This window comes from Schistocerca piceifrons, chromosome 11, assembly GCF_021461385.2.
Source record: "Schistocerca piceifrons isolate TAMUIC-IGC-003096 chromosome 11, iqSchPice1.1, whole genome shotgun sequence".
In the NCBI taxonomy this organism is placed as follows: domain Eukaryota; kingdom Metazoa; phylum Arthropoda; class Insecta; order Orthoptera; family Acrididae; genus Schistocerca; species Schistocerca piceifrons.
Window position 1 is genome coordinate 146,324,741 of NC_060148.1, and position 20,027 is coordinate 146,344,767.

Here is a 20,027-nt window from a genome sequence, read left to right on the forward strand (position 1 = left end):
AGTATACATTGGGACTTGACAGAGGCACAACCCACACCAGGTAACAGCTGATGCCAGTTTGGTTTCTTACATGTGAAATTTCTTTCTATTAATGAGCCAATCATCATCTGAAGTAACAAGACACTTACCTCTTATTATATAGTAATATTAGATGTTGATGCTGGACTGGGATCTGTTGGGTGAGATGATGCAGTTACACTGTTTCATAGTTTCCCCAAGATTCCGAACTCCCAAATGTCTCGACAAAGAGTGTGTTTGTCAGTTCAAATCCTAATCTGGCACAAAACTTTCCATCATGTCATTTTAAGTTGAAGCATGTGCACACGAAACTACAAGTCACGAATGGTTTAGATTTTTATTAATATCTCGCCATGCGTTTTCAACTTTAAGGACTGGTACCGGTTTCAACTCCCAGACAGACATACAGATTTTGTCATATAATTTCATGTTCAAACAGGCCAATAGTACATACTGGTTACAAAGAACTTTATAATCAATATCTCTTAATGAGTGGTCAAGAACGATGTGCAAGTTTCAACTCCCACCCAGCACAGAAATTTTTCTCACATTATTTTCAGTTGAAACATGTGCGCATCATAAAGAAATAAATAGATTTTTAAAGACTACTGATGGCTAGAAAATTATCATGATAGGTACCTTGTTCAAAGTTTTTCATCTCAGCATTTCAGTTTTTCATCTCTCAATTTTTTATACCTAACATTTGATTGTGCTTGGTTAACAATCTGATTAGATGCTTGGTTTGAATCCCCATCCAACACACAACCCTATGCTCTGTCACTTCAAGTTTAAACCAGTGCACAGTTGGGTACTTGTGACTGAAACCTTTCTTAATACTTTTCTCTGTTAGTTAACACAAACAATAGTTGCTGGATGCAGTCCTTGGTTCCAGTTCAGTGTAAAAATGTTCGTAACATGATTTCATGTTGAAACTTTCCTTTTAAAATATCATTTATTGTTATATGTTTTATTTTAGAAGTGAAATGGCTGTATCATCTCTAGTCACGTATTTTCTGATAACTGCATTACTGCAACAATAATTTTCATATGAATAGATAACCATACAGACCAGTTATATCTTGTGGTCTCTTGTAGTACCAATTTTGTATAGTCAAATGACTGTAAAACAGAATGAGAGCGGAGAACTTTTAGTAGAGTTGCACTATGTAGGTTGCACACAAATTATGCGAAATGCAATTCAGATTATTCCAATACTTTTGAGCATGGTAGTACCTGCAAAAATCCACATACACTAGTGCAATCATCCGGTGCCAGACTGTACTCCAAAGCTATAAAGTTTTGTTTACATAATCGAAAATGAGTGTACAGGAAATGTTCTATAAACATAAACTAGGCTCAGAAAACTTATCACATACTGGCCACCTAGTTAACAATATTTCTAAATTCTACTGCTTCATGAAAAAATAATGTAATATGCACAATAATCCATCTAACATTATAAAACTTAGCTATTCTAATAGGCCTTTTTTAAGAAGTCAGTCATTGAGGTTACATTTGTCTGTACAATAGTCATTTTTAGTCATTTTACACAGCACAGCTCAAGTAAGATATATGTCATAAGTTAACAGCCTTGTTTAGAGGAGTTTGGGTGCATTCCACTGATTTGCAAATTAGTCTAAATCAATCCACATATGCTGAACAACTTAAGTGATACTTGTCTATTTCTGTGTATGAACCTATCAAGATTATACTATTTCTACAATAGTAGCTCTGCACAGAACACCAGCTTTCTAAGCTAACACACACAATTTATTTACTACCTGTTTCTGTTATTATGTCAGTGACTTCATGATGATGACTTTGTCAAAACTGGTTTTTGATAAATAAATACAGTGTGTGGTGCAAGGTACTTCGTGCACCAATCACTTATCCCCCTTCCCTGCTCCAATCGTGAATGGCGTGTGGGAAGAATGACCATCAGTAAGCCTCCGCATTGACTCTAATACCTCAAATTTTCTCAATGTCGTCATTCTGTGAGATGTATGTGGGAGGAAGTAAAATGTTGTCACTCTCTTCCCAAAAACACTCTCACAAAATATCAATAGCAAACCTCTCTGTTATGAACAACAGCTCTCTTGTGGTGTGTGCCACTCAACTTTGTTGAGAATCTCTGTAACACTGTAGTGCCAACCAAATGATCCTGTGATGAAATGTGATACTTTTCATTGGATGTTCTCTATCTCTTCTATTGCTCCTACCTTCTTTCATGGATAAGTTACATTAAGATTTTTTCCTATCAATCTCAGTCTGGCATCTGTTTTCCCCACTATTTGTTTTATGTGCTCATTCCACTTACGATCACTCTGGATAGTTACTTCTAGGGAATTTATGGTATATGCAGTTTCCTGCAGAATGAGATTTTCACTCTGCAGCAGAGTGTGTGCTGATATGAAACTTCCTGGCAGATTAAAACTGTGTGCCAGACCGAGACTCGAACTCGGGATCTTTGCCTTTCATGGGCAAGTGCTCTACCATCTGAGCTACCCAAGCACGACTCATGCCCCGTGTGAAGTTTGGAAGGTAGGAGACAAGATACTGCCAGAAGTAAAGCTGTGAGGAAGGGGTGTGAGTTGTGCTTGGGTAGCTCAGACGATAGAGCACTTGCCCACAAAAGGCAAAGGTCCCAAGTTCAAGTCTCAGTCCAGCACACAGTTTTAATCTGCCAGGAAGTTTCATATCAGCGCACAGTCCACTGCAGAGTGAAAATCTCATTCTGGAAACATTCCCCAGGCTGTGGCTAAGCCATGTCTCCACAACACCCTTTCTTGCAGGAGTGCCAGATCTGCATGGTTCGCAGGAGAGCTTCTGTGAAGTTTGGAAGGTAGGAGATGAGATACTGGCAGAAGTAAAGCTGTGAGGTCAGGGCATGAGTCATGCTTGGGAAGCTCAGACAGTAGAGCAGTTGCCCGCGAAAGGCATAGGTCCGGAACACAGTTTTAATCTGCCACGAAGTTTCACTGTTTCCAGCAGTTCGTTACCAATAGTGTAGTTTTACAGTGGTGGATTTCTTTTCCTACTTATGTACAATATGTTACATTTTTTCATGTTCAGGGTTGATTACCATAACCTGCGTCATTCATCAATCCTCTGTTGGCTGTATTGCAAATTGTTACTATCTTCTGGCATAAACAACTGCATCATCTGCAAACACACTAACACTCCCAACACTTTCTGCTATATCATTTATATACATTGTAAACAGCAATAGTTCTATCACACTTCATTCTCAGTCATAATTATTTACTGCTTTGATATGTTCACTTTAGATGCAAGGTTAAACAATAATTTGAATATATATTACAAGAAGATTAACAAAGTTATTTACTTACACAGTATTCACAAATGGGAAATTCACTGCCCATGTTGTTGTTGTTGTCATGGTCTTCAGTCCTGAGACTGGTTTGATGCAGCTCTCCATGCTACTCTATCCTGTGCAAGCTTCTTCATCTCCCAGTACCTACTGCAACCTACATCCTTCTGAATCTGCTTAGTGTATTCATCTCTTGGTCCCCTTCTACGATTTTTACCCTCCACGCTGCCCTCCAATGCTAAATTTGTGATCCCTTGATGCCTCAAAACATGTCCTACCAACCGATCCCTTCTTCTAGTCAAGTTGTGCCACAAACTTCTCTTCTCCCCAATCCTATTCAATACCTCCCCATTAGTTACATGATTTACCCACCTTATCTTCAGCATTCTTCTGTAGCACCACATTTCGAAAGCTTCTATTCTCTTCTTGTCCAAACTGGTTATCGTCCATGTTTCACTTCCATACATGGCTACACTCCATACAAATACTTTCAGAAACGACTTCCTGACACTTAAATCTATACTCGATGTTAACAAATTTCTCTTCTTCAGAAACGATTTCCTTGCCATTGCCAGTCTACATTTTATATCCTCTCTACTTCGAACATCATCAGTTATTTTACTCCCTAAATAGCAAAACTCCTTTACTACTTTAAGTGTCTCATTTCCTAATCTAATCCCCTCAGCATCACCCGATTTAATTTGACTACATTCCATTATCCTTGTTTTGCTGTTGTTGATGTTCATCTTATATCTTCCTTTCAAGACACTGTCCATTCCGTTCAACTGCTCTTCCAAGTCCTTTGCTGTCTCTGACAGAATTACAATGTCATCGGCGAACCTCAAAGTTTTTACTTCTTCTCCATGAATTTTAATACCTACTCCGAATTTTTCTTTTGTTTCCTTTACTGGTTGCTCAATATACAGATTGAATAACATCGGGGAGAGGCTACAACCCTGTCTCACTCCTTTCCCAACCACTGCTTCCCTTTCATGCCCCTCGACTCTTATAACTGCCATCTGGTTTCTGTACAAATTGTAAATAGCCTTTCGCTCCCTGTATTTTACCCCTGCCACCTTCAGAATTTGAAAGAGAGTATTCCAGTTAACGTTGTCAAAAGCTTTCTCTAAGTCTACAAATGCTAGAAACGTAGGTTTGCCTTTTCTTAATCTTTCTTCTAAGATAAGTCGTAAGGTTAGTATTGCCTCAAGTGTTCCAACATTTCTATGGAATCCAAACTGATCTTCCCCGAGGTCCGCTTCTACCAGTTTTTCCATTCGTCTGTAAAGAATTCGCGTTAGTATTTTGCAGCTGTGACTTATTAAACTGATAGTTCGGTAATTTTCACACCTGTCAACACCTGCTTTCTTTGGAATTGGAATTATTATATTCTTCTTGAAGTCTGTGGGTATTTCGCCTGTCTCATACATCTTGCTCACCAGATGGTAGAGTTTTGTCATGACTGGCTCTCCCAAGGCCATCAGTAGTTCTAATGGAATGTTGTCTACTCCCGGGGCCTTGTTTCGACTCAGGTCTTTCAGTGCTCTGTCAAACTCTTCACGCAGTATCTTATCTCCCATTTCATCTTCATCCAAATCCTCTTCCATTTTCATAATATTGTCCTCAAGTACATCACCCTTGTATAAACCCTCTATATACTCCTTCCACCTTCCTGCCTTCCCTTCTTTGCTTAGAACTGGGTTGCCATCTGAGCTCTTGATATTCATACAAGTGGTTCTCTTCTCTCCAAAGGTCTCTTTAATTTTCCTGTAGGCAGTATCTATCTTACCCCTAGTGAGACAAGCCTCTACATCCTTATATTTGTCCTCTAACCATCCCTGCTTAGCCATTTTGCACTTCCTGTCGATCTCATTTTTGAGACGTTTGTATTCCTTTTTGCCTGCTTCATTTACTGCATTTTTATATTTTCTACTTTCATCAATTAAATTCAATATTTCCTCTGTCACCCAAGGATTTCTACTAGCCCTCGTCTTTTTACCTACTTGATTCTCTGCTGCCTTCACTACTTCATTCCTCAAAGCTACCCATTCTTCTTCTACTGTATTTCTTTCCCCCATTCCTGTCAATTGTTCCCTTATGTTCTCCCTTAAACTCTCTACAACCTCTGGTTCTTTCAGTTTATCCAGATCCCATCTCCTCAAATTCCCACCTTTTTGCAGTTTCTTCAGTTTCAATCTGCAGTTCATAACCAATAGATTGTGGTCAGAATCCACATCTGACCCTGGAAATGTCTTACAATTTAAAACCTGGTTCCTAAATCTGTCTTACCATTATATAATCTATCTGATACCTACTAGTATCTCCAGGATATTTCCAGGTATACAACCTTCTTTTATGATTCTTGAACCAAGTGTTAGCTATGATTAAGTTATGCTCTGTGCAAAATTCTACAAGGCGGCTCCCTGTTTCATTTCTTCCCCCCCCATCCATATTCACCTACTATGTTTCCTTCTCTCCCTTTTCCTACTGACGAATTCCAGTCACCCATGGCTATTAAATTTCCGTCTCCCTTCACTACCTGAATAATTTCTTTTATCTCGTCATACATTTCATCAATTTCTTCATCATCTGCAGAGCTAGTTGGCATATAAACTTGTACTACTGTAGTAGGCATGGGCTTTGTGTCTATCTTGGCCACAATAATGTGTTCACTATGCTGTTTGTAGTAGCTAACCCGCACTCCTATTTTTTATTCATTATTAAACCTACTCCTGCATTACCCCTATTTGATTTTGTATTTATAACCCTGTAATCACCTGACCAAAAGTCTTGTTCCTCCTGCCACCGAACTTCACTAATTCCCACTATTTCTAACTTTAACCTATCCATTTCCATTTTTAAATTTTCTAACCTACCTGCCCATAAAAACTTATATTTTCTGCGAGCTCTACCAGCACACACATCACAAGTACATTTGAGGTTTCCACAGTGTCAAATAATGTCACTCAGTCATCATCAACTGTTTCATATTTCTCCTCTTTAATATAATATTCACTATGTAGAGAACTATCTGGTAGCATAAAGTTGTAATAAAAGAAAGATGATATACTCAGTTCAAATAGCTAAAAGTGATGAATGGCTTACCTGATAATCTGCCATGCTCAGTGGGTCACATTCATCGAGACAATCATTCTCAGATGCCGAATCCTACACCAATTGAAGAACAGTAATAGAAAAATAAAAATACAATGAATTAAGTATACTGAATTACCTACAATGGTTTTCAACACAAAAGAGAGAAGGAAGCTAGCCTCACTATTAGTTTGTTTGTAACTGCTCCATAGTCTACATGGGAAATTAATGGTGTAATATTGTATAAACTATGATTTGAAGAAGCATCTCAATTAACTGTGGATGGTATGTTACAGACAGATTACATTGCTGCAAGCACATATTGACATATCATAACCATGTGTTTTGCAATAAATAACATTAGTTCCAGCAAAAGGTGGCTTGTCCACGCAAGACTTCCAAGAGGACCTCAGTAAGCATCACAAATTCATTCCAATCCTAATATACTTGTCTTGTCCTGCAATTCATTGATCTTTCGATCAAGTTGCTCGAGTATGTCCTGTTCCCTATTCAAGGAGAATGTCTCCATATCACGAATACATGTGGACCAGTGGCATAACTGGGCCTGCAGCCACCCCCTCTGTTTAGGAGTCACATTGCTCCCCTGGAGAAACATAACATTTCGGAGCAAGTCCTCAACTCCCCCACTAATCAAACTTATGGTGTCACTAACTTGCCCTATGACCTCCCCAGAACTTGCAAGCAGGTTATGCGATGCCCCACACAATTTAGCAATTAATTCGGACACCCCACCCTGTATGTGTTGCTTCCGAATCCAGAGTTCATAAATCAATTGATCATTTTTAACAGACCGAGCCCCAGGCAATCACGTTGCCCTATGATGATGGAAGTCACCGAAATATAACAATCAGGAATTATCACAAACAGCAACACTTGGCAAATAGAGGGATCAACAGCAAATGCAAAAGAGTGAAGCAGTTAGTTTAAAGTCCCCCCACTGATCAAAGGGGAACAATCAGTCTCTGCTACCATCTGATTGTACTCTTTCTACGAGGTCAAACTATTCTCCCAACCAGTTTCAATAACAAGTGACAAACAAACAGTTATCTTTAACGGTAATGATAAGGGAAAGGATTAATTTGCCCCAATGCTTCATTTTAGATTTTGCATTTATTGTCACACCTTTCAGTGTAAACCACAGAACAAGCACTTGTATCAATGAGAGAATATTTGCACTTGTAATATTTGCTATATAACTTAAGAATGCATAAACAATAGGAATCTAAAATTAGTCCTTTTTAACAAATATTTTTAAGACCCTAAACAATAAAGATCAACAGTTAATGCAGTCCCATAAACTTGAGCAAGGATCACCTTTTCAGTCTCTGAATGAAGTCAGTAGGTGATATAGGGGACAATCAGACATACATTAAATGTTACACTATTAAGGACGATCACTCATTAAGAATTACAACCACAAATTAAAGAAGATTCGTTTAAAGCAATTAACATCAATAGCAAATAATTAAGTCATGTCTCAGCAAATTTATCAAAACCAAATCTTTCAGTTCTATAACAATGTTGGATCATGGAATACGCTGGATTGCCGACACAGAAGCTTAAATTTTACCAAACAGCAATTTCTCCAGGCCTAGAACTATCTTAATAGTGTACAAGACTTACGTTATCCAGAACCATTCTAATATGCCTTTCTTGGGCATAACGGTGGAGTAGATAATTAACCTCTTATTTCATTCTCCTGGAACATTGAGCTGCAATAGACACTAGGGCAACTCTTACCCCAGTGTGGCTCGGGAAAGAGGATGGCTCCACCAGGAGGAGGAAACATTTGCCCGAACTGGAAAGGGAACTCATCTAACACAAGCCACTAGGTTGGAAAAAGACCAGTTGGCGATTTTTAATCATTAACAAAAGCTTGCTGGCCAGCAAACAAAATTTACAGACGCAAAGGAAGCTTTATTGGTGCTCACAAGAGCTGATAACTTCTGCAAATGAGATTCCAGCAGAACTACCACTGTAGTATCAATATGGGACTTTGGAGCTGAGGAGAGCAAGTCAATAATGGTCTCTACCCAACAGGCCCAACATTTCAGACAGACCGAGCAACTGACATCAGTCATGGCTAGGCAGATTACCAAATAGAAACTCTAGCACTGCTTTAAATATAATTCAATAGAACACTTAAATGACACCAGGACTAAGCTCCGTAACACAAGAATATATACACAATAACAACCAAAGTTAAATATGCCTACATACTAAACACAACAGATATTGGCAAACATCAACATAATCTAGCTTTTCAGACATCCATAAAATTAATTGACTTTATCTCTCCGCCAGACAGTACAAGGATATTTAACATTTTACAATTTGCTTATCCAAACAGTGACCTATGCCGTCCATGGGAAAACAACGGTTTGCAGAAGGACCATAGCCAAAAATTTTTTTCTTTTTTATTCTATTTTATTTATTTATGTACTTATTTATTGTTCCGTGGGACCAAATTAAGGAGAAGTCTCCATGGTCATGGAACGAGTCAATACATGAAATTATAACACGATATAAGAAACAGATAAAATGAAATATAAAAAAAAACATATTCAGGTGACAAGTCGTTAAGTTTAAATAAAGAAAATCAACAATGTAATACTGGAATTTGTTTAATTTTTTAGCTCTTCCAGGAGCTCCTCGACAGAATAGAAAGAGTGAGCCATGAGGAAAATCTTCAGTTTAGACTTAAAAGAGTTTGGGCTGCTGCTAAGATTTTTGAGTTCTTGTCATAGCTTATTGAAAATGGATGCAGCAGAATACTGCACTCTTTTCTGCACAAGAGTCAAGGAAGTGCATTCCACATGCAGACTGTTTCTTTACAATGTGTGCCTTAAGTCAGTATGGTGTACAAATGCACGATCATGTAAGGGGGCAGTAACACACGCGCAAGGTAATTTCCGATTACAAACTCAAAGCAGAGAAACGTTGCCCCACAATTATTAATAGCTCCCACAACACTGGGAGATTGGCCCTGCCAGACGATGACCATTGCACTAACTAGAAGAAAAATCTTACTTTCAGTGACGACACCACCTTCTGGAGGTTATTGGCAGCAGCAGATAGACTTCATAGCTTCCCCAACCCATGAATGGAAACCAAATGTTCTCCACAGATATACGGACTCTTGTTTCCTCATGCCCCAGGTTTTTGGACCCATCCAGACTTAGTATAGAGGGACCGAGTGTCCCACTGCAGAACGGTCGTCCAGGGCTGAACACTCATCTCAACTGCCTCCTCTGCCCTGGGCACAGCACACAGCGCCTCCTCCCAGTGGGCGCACTCGCAGAGGCTCCACAACGCCCTCTAGGAAAGCACGGAAACTCCAAACAGGAGTAAACCAAGGGAGAAACAGGAACTGTGGTAAATGACACGGTTCACATACCCACCAAGGTATAAGAAGACAAAGAGCTGAATGTGGCCTCCAAACAACACTGCACTTGCCATTTCTCATCTATACAAATCATTCCCCAAGCTTAAAGCAGAAATATGTTGAAAAGAAAACACAGGATTAAATGAGGATTGAAGCACAGACCTTTGGATTTGTAGTGTGACACCTTCGAACAATGTGACATGTCTATTCATCATCAATTTTTGATGTATGCAGGGCTTGGCCAGAAATGAAAGTTACAGAAGTAGGAGTTGTGGATCGCCAAGAGCTTAGAAAAAATAGTATTTTTCGCATAGGCTGAGCAAGGCATTAGCCATTTATGTTAGTTTGGTTTCCAGGCATTGGTTGGCACTTTGAAAAGAGTACGGAATGGTAATCTGAAAGTCATGGGGTCAAGATCCTATGTGGAAATTTATTTCTTTTTGTTTTTAATTTTATGCCAAGCTCTATATCTCCCACAAATTTTGACAAACTTGATGATGATGAGTAGGCGCTGCCCTGCACCCCACTGTTCATTGAGTCTGACTGTAATTGGCTCTGTAGGTGAGTTGAGAGTTTCTTTTGTCTCAAAAAAGTTTGGACTATTTCACAAAAGAACTTCAAAGCTAAGGGTACAGTGAGGGCACACATATGGTCAGAACTTGGGTTCAGTTGTTCCAGAAAGCAAAAATTTAAATTTCACCTAAAGATCTTAAGTGTAATAAGCCTGCCCATTTATCTGTGATCTGTCATGTACATAATATAAGAATATGCCACATGCAGTTGAATGTGTGTTTCTCTATAAATACTACTACTTCCCTTTCACAAATTCCAAGATCCACTATGTGCAATCAGCCTAAAACTAGACCACAGATAGTTATATTTCTGAGAAAATAAATATTTACTAGACCTTAATGTATACAAGCAACTTACCTCCTCTTTCTTAACTCTGATAGGATCATATTCAGTACTGATGAACTCTTCATATACTTCAATCTGTAACAAACAAAGAACATACAAGCTGAGTATCATTGCTCATGTGGCATATGCACACACTAAATTCATGAAGCGAGGAAACTTTTAGATAGAGTATAAAATATGACTCAAGATTAAAGATTTTTGTCAATGTAAAGAAATTTGTTTTTTCATTTATTCATTCATTTACTCATTCACATACAACATTTTGTAAAGCCTTACACGAAGGTAAGTTTTGAGAGGTGAGAAAAATGGCAAGACACACACTAACAGCATGAACAGGCCAGGACAGGTGATATCTGTAAAGTACACTAACAACCTAATATCACTTGTGCTAGTCCACACACACTGATAACAATAGATATTACTTTTACATTACCTGATTTGTATATGCATATTATGTACGTAAAAATATTCCACCTAGCATGTAAGAAATGTGAGACACGTGAAATACTCTAACAATTCAGGAAGAATGTAATAACTCCAACTCCCAAGAAGGCAGGTGCTGACAGATGGGAATATTACTGAACTGTAAGTTTAATAAGTTGTGACTGCAAAATACTAACATGAATTATTTACACAAGAGTGGAGTAACTTGTAGAAGTCAACTAAGAGTTCATTTTGAGATCTGAAAAAATGTAGGAGCATGTGAAGAAATGATGACCTTACAATTGATCTCAGTAGATAACTGAAGAAAGACAAGCGTCTTTTTACAGTATTTGTAAATTTAGATTAAATAGACTGGGAAACTTTGAAGGTGGACTTATCGACATTGAGTCTAGAAAGTTGACTGCTGTTATAAGAGTTGAAGGACATGAACCCAACGCAGTAGTTGAGAAGGGAATGTGACTGAGTTGTACCCTATCTTCCCATTTTTTTCAGTCTGAACACCGGACAGGTAGTAAAAGAAACCAAGGAAAAAGTTAGAACAGAATTAATGTTCAAGAAGACGAAATAAAAACCAGTGTTTACTGATAAAACTGTAATTCTGTCAGACAGAAAAAGGCTGGAAAGAATAATTGCACAGAAATGATGGAGTCTTCAAAAGGGCTTATAAGATGTAAATAAATATCCACAAAAGGACAACAGGGATGATGGAATGAAGTGAAATTAAATAACGTGATGCTGAGAGAACCAGATTAGGAGTAGCAGATGATTTTCGCTATTTGAAGAAAAAATACCTGATGATGGCCAAAGTAGAGAGGATGCTACATGAAGACAAGCAATAGAAAAAACATATCTCCACAAAGAAGTTAACATCAAACACATATTTAAGTTAGGAAAACTTTTTTGAAGGTGTTTGTCTGAAGTGTAGTCTCATACAGATGTCAAATGTGAATGATAAGCACTTCAGAAAAGAATAGAGGCATTTGAAACATGATACATGATGCTACACAAGAAGGCTGATGGAAGGTGCTAAATCAATCTGGGTACCAACTGACTACAAGAAGCTATCATTTTGTAGGATACATCACAAGGAATTAAGAAACTGTCAACTGGGTAATGGTGAGAAGTGTGGGGGTTGGTTTAGAAACTGTTGAGAAAGGAGGCTTACTACAGTAATCAGATTCAAATGGACATAGCTAGCAGTAGTAAGTAAGTAAGTGTCATGTGACTAGGGTCTCCCATCAGGTGGACCGTTCGCCGGGTGCAAGTCTTTTGATTTGAGCCACTTCGGTGACTTGTGTGAAACTCAGCTCGCCCTATTTGCCCAAGAAATTCACAGTGCCGTAGACACTGGCGAGCAGATTGATGCCGTATTCCTGGACTTCAGGAAGGCATTTGATACGGTTCCGCACTTACGTTTAGTGAAAAAAATACGAGCTTACGGAATATCGGACCAGGTTTGTGATTGGATTCAGGATTTCCTAGAAGAAAGAACACAACATGTCATTCTTAACGGTTCAAAATCTGCAGATGTAGAGGTAATTTCGGGAGTACCGCAGGGAAGCGTGATAGGACCTTTATTGTTTACAATATACATAAATGACTTAGTTGAGAACATCGGTAGCTCCGTGAGGCTATTTGCAGATGACACGGTTGTCTACAAGAAAGTAGCAACATCAGAAGACTCGTACGTACTCCAGGAGGACCTGCAGAGAATTAATGCATGGTGCGACAGCTGGCAGCTTTCCCTAAACGTAGATAAATGTAATATAATGCGCATACATAGGGGCAGAAATCCATTCCAGTACGATTATGCCATAGGTGGTAAATCATTGGAAGCGGTAACGACCGTAAAATACTTAGGAGTTACTATCCGGAGCGATCTGAAGTGGAATGATTACATAAAACAAATAGTAGGAAAAGCAGGCGCCAGGTTGAGATTCATAGGAAGAATTCTAAGAAAATGTGACTCATCGACGAAAGAAGTAGCTTACAAAACGCTTGTTCGTCCGATTCTTGAGTATTGCTCATCAGTATGGGACCCTTACCAGGTTGGATTAATAGAAGAGATAGACATGATCCAGCGAAAAGCAGCGCGATTCATCATGGGGACATTTAGTCAGCGCGAGAGCGTTACGGAGATGCTGAACAAGCTCCAGTGGCGGACACTTCAAGAAAGGCGTTACGCAATACGGAGAGGTTTATTATCGAAATTACGAGAGAGCACATTCCGGGAAGAGATGGGCAACATATTACTACCACCCACATATATCTCGCGTAATGATCACAACGAAAAGATCCGAGAAATTAGAGCAAATACGGAGACTTACAAGCAGTCGTTCTTCCCACGCACAATTCGTGAATGGAACAGGGAAGGGGGGATCAGATAGTGGTACAATAAGTACCCTCCGCCACACACTGTAAGGTGGCTCGCGGAGTATAGATGTAGATATGTAGATATGACTAATGATTAGGACAACACAGCTTCCAGTCCGTGAGCAGAGAAAATCTCCAACCCAGCCGGGAATCGAACCCGGGCCCTTAGGATTGACATTCTGTCATGTTGACCACTGAGCTACCAGGGGTGAACGCTAGCGGTAGTTATCCTAATATTTTGTTTCTGAATGAAGCACTGCTTATAAATCAAGGGCAAATCCATTTCTGCATCATGCAAACTGGTTAGTTGAAAATCCACACTGACAGAGAGAAAAGGATAAACAACTGTGTTCTGTCAACATGTGGTACATGCTTTGGAGGGACTGCATCATTTGTCCTTGTTTTATTGATGGAGTTTCTACAGTTTGTAACATATGTCGCGTCCGTTTTAGAGTCCACTAGATACAAAACAATCCACGTGACAAATCTTCTATCCACGCAGCACAGATGACTACAGATCTTCATGTCACAACACTTTGAGACCATTCGACTGATTGCTTGTAAAATACGAAATGGCCTGCCCACTCACCAGCCATAACACCTTTGGTCTTTTACTGGTTTAGAATATTAAAACGGGCAACTTACAATGCAAAATCAATGAATCCTGTGGTCATGAAGCACCATGCAACACATTTTGTACACTAGAACAGAGATTAGTGGGACCTCTTCACCTGACAGTGGGACAGAGGCGGAGCAACATAAACTATCGCTAAGACCAATAGTAGCTTTTATTTGATGGCAAAAGAATGGCAATTGCTGCTAAGATAAACATTGTTCGATTCACTAGAAAGTCTTTCATGACTACCTGACTTGTCTGTCTGTGCTAGATTAAGGGTTAACCTGTTACCTGTGAACCAATTTCATGCTGCTTCTGTTATCCTCCAGAAATGTGTAGTATTATGAGTCTTGACCCTTTTTCAGAACATGTATTATTAGCAAATGTCACTGAAGTGTTTTCTATCAATACATTGAAGTCTTATCAGATCTGTGTTACATCGCTCAACACCCACAAATTCCCTCCATAGCAAACTGTCTGTTTATCAAACATTTCATCTTCGCTGTAGTGCAGTGCTGTGGAGGAAGAAGAGAACATGAGCTGGTCAATGTAGGCAATTGGGATGGGATCGTATTCAAAAAGTATCTACCCTTCTCCACCTCCAAACACACAACCCACTACACATTATATTGCTTAGAAGTGGTTTGCAGCAATCTCATCATGTATTACTATCTGATCATGTTCCACCATTATACACTTTGTCGGACTCTCTTTAGGATATCAGAGAAAAAAGTAAACAATACTGTGTTTTTTTAAAGTCTTCAGCAACTAGAAGCGTTAAAAATTACCTAAAAAAGTTAGAAAATTCGTCACATTGTTGGCTATAGCTTAGGGAAAACTGCACCTTTCCATATTTACTCATTGTGAATATCTCTATTGTGGACTGTCTCATCCTGCATACAGGCGAAATGAGCATCAAGAGTTAAGCATAATTAACATAACTGGAGCCAAATATTTGGGTAAATTACAGAATGAGTGGCTAAAAAGGTACATTTTTAAAATCCTGCCTGATGTCAACTGCTAAACTGTAATAGACTTTGAACCAGACTCCCAAACTAATTAACTGTAAACAGATATGCTTAGTCCATATGGAAATTACTTTTAATTCCAGTACTGTGATTTTGACTCACATTTCAGACTACTTTCATCATTACTACTAACAACAAATAGACATAGTATCCAAGGCCCTGGCAAAATCACAATATTAAGAGGATAAGTCTTAACTTTTAGTTCTAGTAGACATTACATACTGATATAACATATTCTGTCCACTGTAGAGAAGTCTTTATGGAAGACTTACAGCTGTTATTCAATATTATGTTACCAATAACCTTCTGAAGAAAAGGGGAAAAAAATGAGAACATGGGAAGGGAGATACGGATCTATGGTCACAGCTCACTTGCATACATCCACTTTTATAAATGTGTTTTACCACAGCATATTGCACTCTTTCAGCAAATACACCTCAACTCACTGGCCAACTGCAAAGATAACCAAACGAGGTGGGGTACTATAAAGTTGACACTATATTTCAGTATTTTGGCTGAAATAACATCATAAATCACAAATTTTACTTCTTTTTGATCTGAAGATTTTGTAATCCCTTCTATAGTTTATAAGGCAAAACTAAAGTCTAATGGAGGAATGGGTAATACCTGTATAAGTGTATTGCATCTCCTTTCAACAATTCATTTCTTACCCCCTTTGTTTACAGCTAATGTTTGGCTTATAAATTCAATGAATTGTTCCAATGACTTGAATTTAATTTCATCTGTTTCACTGCTACACTCCTCAGGAAGTTCATCATCATTTGTTTTACAGAGTTAAGAAAATTTCTTTCGAATAATGCCCAAACTTCTTTTGTCTTGTTCTTGTAATTTTGAATTTTTTAGGCATAGTGCATAGTTTTGTCTTTCTCACAATTCTGTAATTCTACTTGAAGTGCACATTGCTTTGATAAGAGTTAGTCCTCTGAATTATGTACAGCTCTAAAGCTCACTCTTCCTGAAAAGACACTTTGATCTCTGTTGTTAACCATCCTCTCTAATGGGTGGGAAACATACGTTGCACGTACACCAGGGGTGGTACTGACGATCACCACCATTCCAACCTTGGATTTTCCTCAAATAGGTTATTCTTTATTTATAGGCTATAAACTGTAAACACAGATAGAATAGAATTCTGAAATGAATGTCATGACACAGGGAGGTGTAACTCTTCCAGGTACCAGGAGTCTCACTTTCCTCATTTGCACACAGAAGCCATTTTGTTCCATGGGTCTGTAGGGGATATTTTATTACATAGACATTGTTTCTCATTTGGGACTTTGTAATAGGTGCAGTCTTGAATAAGTAACTGGAAGGTAATTTCAGGTTCACTGCATAGACCACAAAATCAGCAGTAAAAAAAGAAATGATTGCTTTCAACACTTTGATGGCACATTTCTTGTGTGTTTTTTGTTTCTGTTTCTGACTGCACTTTTTCATTTTATAATGGTGGAAATTTTACAGCTAGTAACACATGAACACATGACTACGGCTGTTGGATCTGCAGCAGATTCCATTATTGCTTGTAGTACAATTTTCAGAGTTTCACTTCTGGGGAATCAGCTAACAACATATTTCATTGTTTTGCACGCAGCAGTACTTCATCTGAAGTGATGGAGTGTGAAAAGCTGGGCCCATTTCATAAAATCTGAAAGAATTGTTTAAAAGGAAGAAAGAAATATGCACCAAAATGAAAGTTGGTGAAGCCCCCTTACAACTTATATAACTACTCATGAGAGAGAACATACCATTACCTATGAAGATCTACGCATTTGGGCTCCTTAATTGCAAACGAGATGAACAATGGTAATTTCTGCTTATTCAAGGTGGTTAAGCAGAATCAAGCAGTCATAAAATTACATAGTTTACATTTTGTGGATGTTTCAAGGTGGTGTCTTTATTAGGATATACGATAGGGAAATTCAAAGCTAATGAGAAGACAAAGCTTATTGTTATCTAAGCAACTGCAGCATGTACCACTGATTAATCAAAGGTTCAAGTGAGAACTGTGTGCACGCCATAACCCACTACTTCATAGTAAAACATGGCGTTTTCTAATCTCCAATGCTATGACACATTTGTACACAAATGATACAAGTCTTGTGTCAGTCTTCAGGAGCCTCAGGGAAATTAAGACCAAAAAGAAAGATAACATGCAAGGATCTTGTAATTCACAGTGTAGAAAAAGACATGCTACTTACCGTCAAGAAGACAAGTTATGTTGCAGACAGGCACAATTAAAAGAACTCACATAAATCTGTCAGTCACAGTCTTCACCAGTAAAAGACACAAACCATTCACACACACAAGCAAGCACACTTCATCCACACATGACAGCTAACTCCAGCATCTAAGGCCAGAATGCAACTATCACATCGTATGCAAGCAGCAGTCTGGAGGGGGTGGGGAAAGGGGAAGGGGTAGTAGTGTAGGAGTGGGGAGAGAGGCTGATGCTGTCTGGAGTGTTAAGGGACTAATCTTGTAATTAATTTATCAAAGTATGGAGAAATATGAAACACCAGGTTACAACATTTTGTTCAAAACTTCTTGCTGTCTGGATAAAATAATTCACTGCTTTTGTTGGACTACTGGGCTGTACATATCAGCTATGTCTTTCTGGAAGATGACAAAATGACTTGATATTATATGAATTCCTTAGGAATAATTAATGTGATTCAATCCTTGACAAAAAATTTCTCAACAGTAGTAAGTAGTTTTCAGAAAATTGTTGGACAATCTGAGACAGCTAGATCTCCATCATTTCACATTTATCAGCAGAAAATTATCTTTCAACTTTAGTTATTTGTGTTGTAAGTTTTCAAATTTGATCAAATATGTCTAGTAAACAAAACAATATGCAGAACAGAGATCATCTCAATTTTATCTAAATAAAACTAGCAATTACTGAGAAGTGCTTACTGCAGTAACTTCCATTTTTGTTAAGTGTGCCTAGTGCAAGGAAAATGTTTCTTTCTGTCACTCTGTGAACATTTCTTATTTTTGTGACAACTATAAGGAATAACAAAGGAATTATTTCATTGTGAGTAAAATGTGCAAATTTCAGAATTCATTACTATAACTGTTCTATATGGATTATTTTAAATTATGTATGTGTATGTACTATTCCAGTTTAAAACAAAGAATTCCTAATTGAAGTGATGGAAGAAATGTAATGTAAAGTCAAAATGTGCCACAAATTTCATTCTCTGTTAGTCATCTTTGCAATAATACATATAAAACAGTTTAGGTGTATGTCATATTTGGTAAAACTTAAGTGCTTGTAATTTCCATGTCTGTGTGTAGCCCTGGGTTGTAACACTATTCTCTCTTGTCACAATTACTTCTGCTCATTCACTGTTCCACACACTAGTCAAAAAGTGCCATCAATAGTAGATCAACATGTGACAAAAAATATTAACTTCCACCATTTTTCAAAAATATTTAAAATTTGTCCTAGCAGCTAAAATTTTCATGGTTCATTTCTCCTGAATAATTTCCACATGGGTTCTGAACTGTCAGAGTGGATCATTCCCTTGTGAGTTTTTTAATTTCCATGCAAAAGTCTATCAATGGACCATTGGCTTTTGTTTCACACAAGAGAGAATATTGATACGAAAGAATTTTAGTTTATCAAGAATAATTTTGTTCTCCACACACGCAAAACCTTAGCAACCCAAAAGGATGATCCAAGTACATAGTTTTTCTTGTTTTGCTCTATCGAGACTTCATATGAAAGGTTGTAAATGATTTACTCTGGGAAACATTACTTACTAACAGCCAATTCTATAACTAATACAATATGTATGCAGAATTAGCCATACTGTGTATAGGTTGGGATTATTGCATCACCCTATGTATAGATGCAATATGAGGACAGGAAAAAGCTGTTTTATTTTCAGCCAATTTTGCCTCTATTTTTGACAATGTTTGTATTATTGTATGCCAAGTTTTGTGTCTTTTTGTTAAAGTTTGATTTTAGTTTGTGATGGGTTATTTTTAAGTGCTTCGTGTTGTTTATTTCTGTTTTCTTTCATTGTTTTATTATCTTTGTTGCAGATGATAACTATGAATTACAATATGTCTGTTGACATCAGATTTATTTACATTACTGGAGAAAGAAAACATTTTTTTAAATCTTAAATTTAATATATTAGAAATAAAATCTCTCTCCAACCATACACTTTCAAGTTTTTTAAATGAATACATTGACACAACTTTAAAATTCTCTCCTTTAATATTATACCATCAACCCAACATTTTGCAGCAGCATGAAAGCAGCTGTACAGAATCTTTATTTGAACTCAACAGACAAACTGCCTTCAGTCCATCATCATATGTTTCACAATATCTGCATCTCTTGTTGACACAGAAATTTTTTACTATTAAATTATGAAGGGATGCGATTCATTAGCTTGGATCTGTGGCTAAGAGTTGCTCGCCAAGTTTGAAGGCGAAACTTTGTGATTCAGTATTTGCTTCACTTCTGCCTGAATTATTTGTCACTTCTAATTTTTCAGAAGCTTATTTTCAAAATGTCAAATTATCAAAAATTTGTTTACCCATATTTATAAAGAATCTCATTTCACTTGGAATACAGGAAAACACATTTCCTAATATTTACACACAAGTTGTACAAAACTGACTTGCTATGGAGAGATCACAAATGCAATTCAACTGCCCTGCACATCTGAGTAGTATGCTGGTGAAAATATGAATATAACCAAATATAGTACTTGATTTTCACAAACCCATAAATCAACATGATGCTTCTGTAACCAGTCA

At 37.8% G+C, this 20,027-nt stretch overlaps 1 protein-coding gene across 1 annotated transcript in view; it reads right to left on the minus strand.

Moving 5' to 3' along the window:
• LOC124720478 (zinc finger protein 596-like) overlaps positions 1–20,027 on the minus strand; it is a 109,830-nt gene that overhangs the window by 58,082 nt on the left and 31,721 nt on the right. Inside the window, exons 5-6 of the mRNA XM_047245838.1 lie at positions 10,779–10,841; positions 6,455–6,517 (exon numbers count right to left, since the gene is read on the minus strand). Of these exons, the coding sequence (XP_047101794.1) occupies positions 6,455–6,517; positions 10,779–10,841 (126 nt within the window). The remainder of the gene's footprint in view (positions 1–6,454; positions 6,518–10,778; positions 10,842–20,027) is intronic.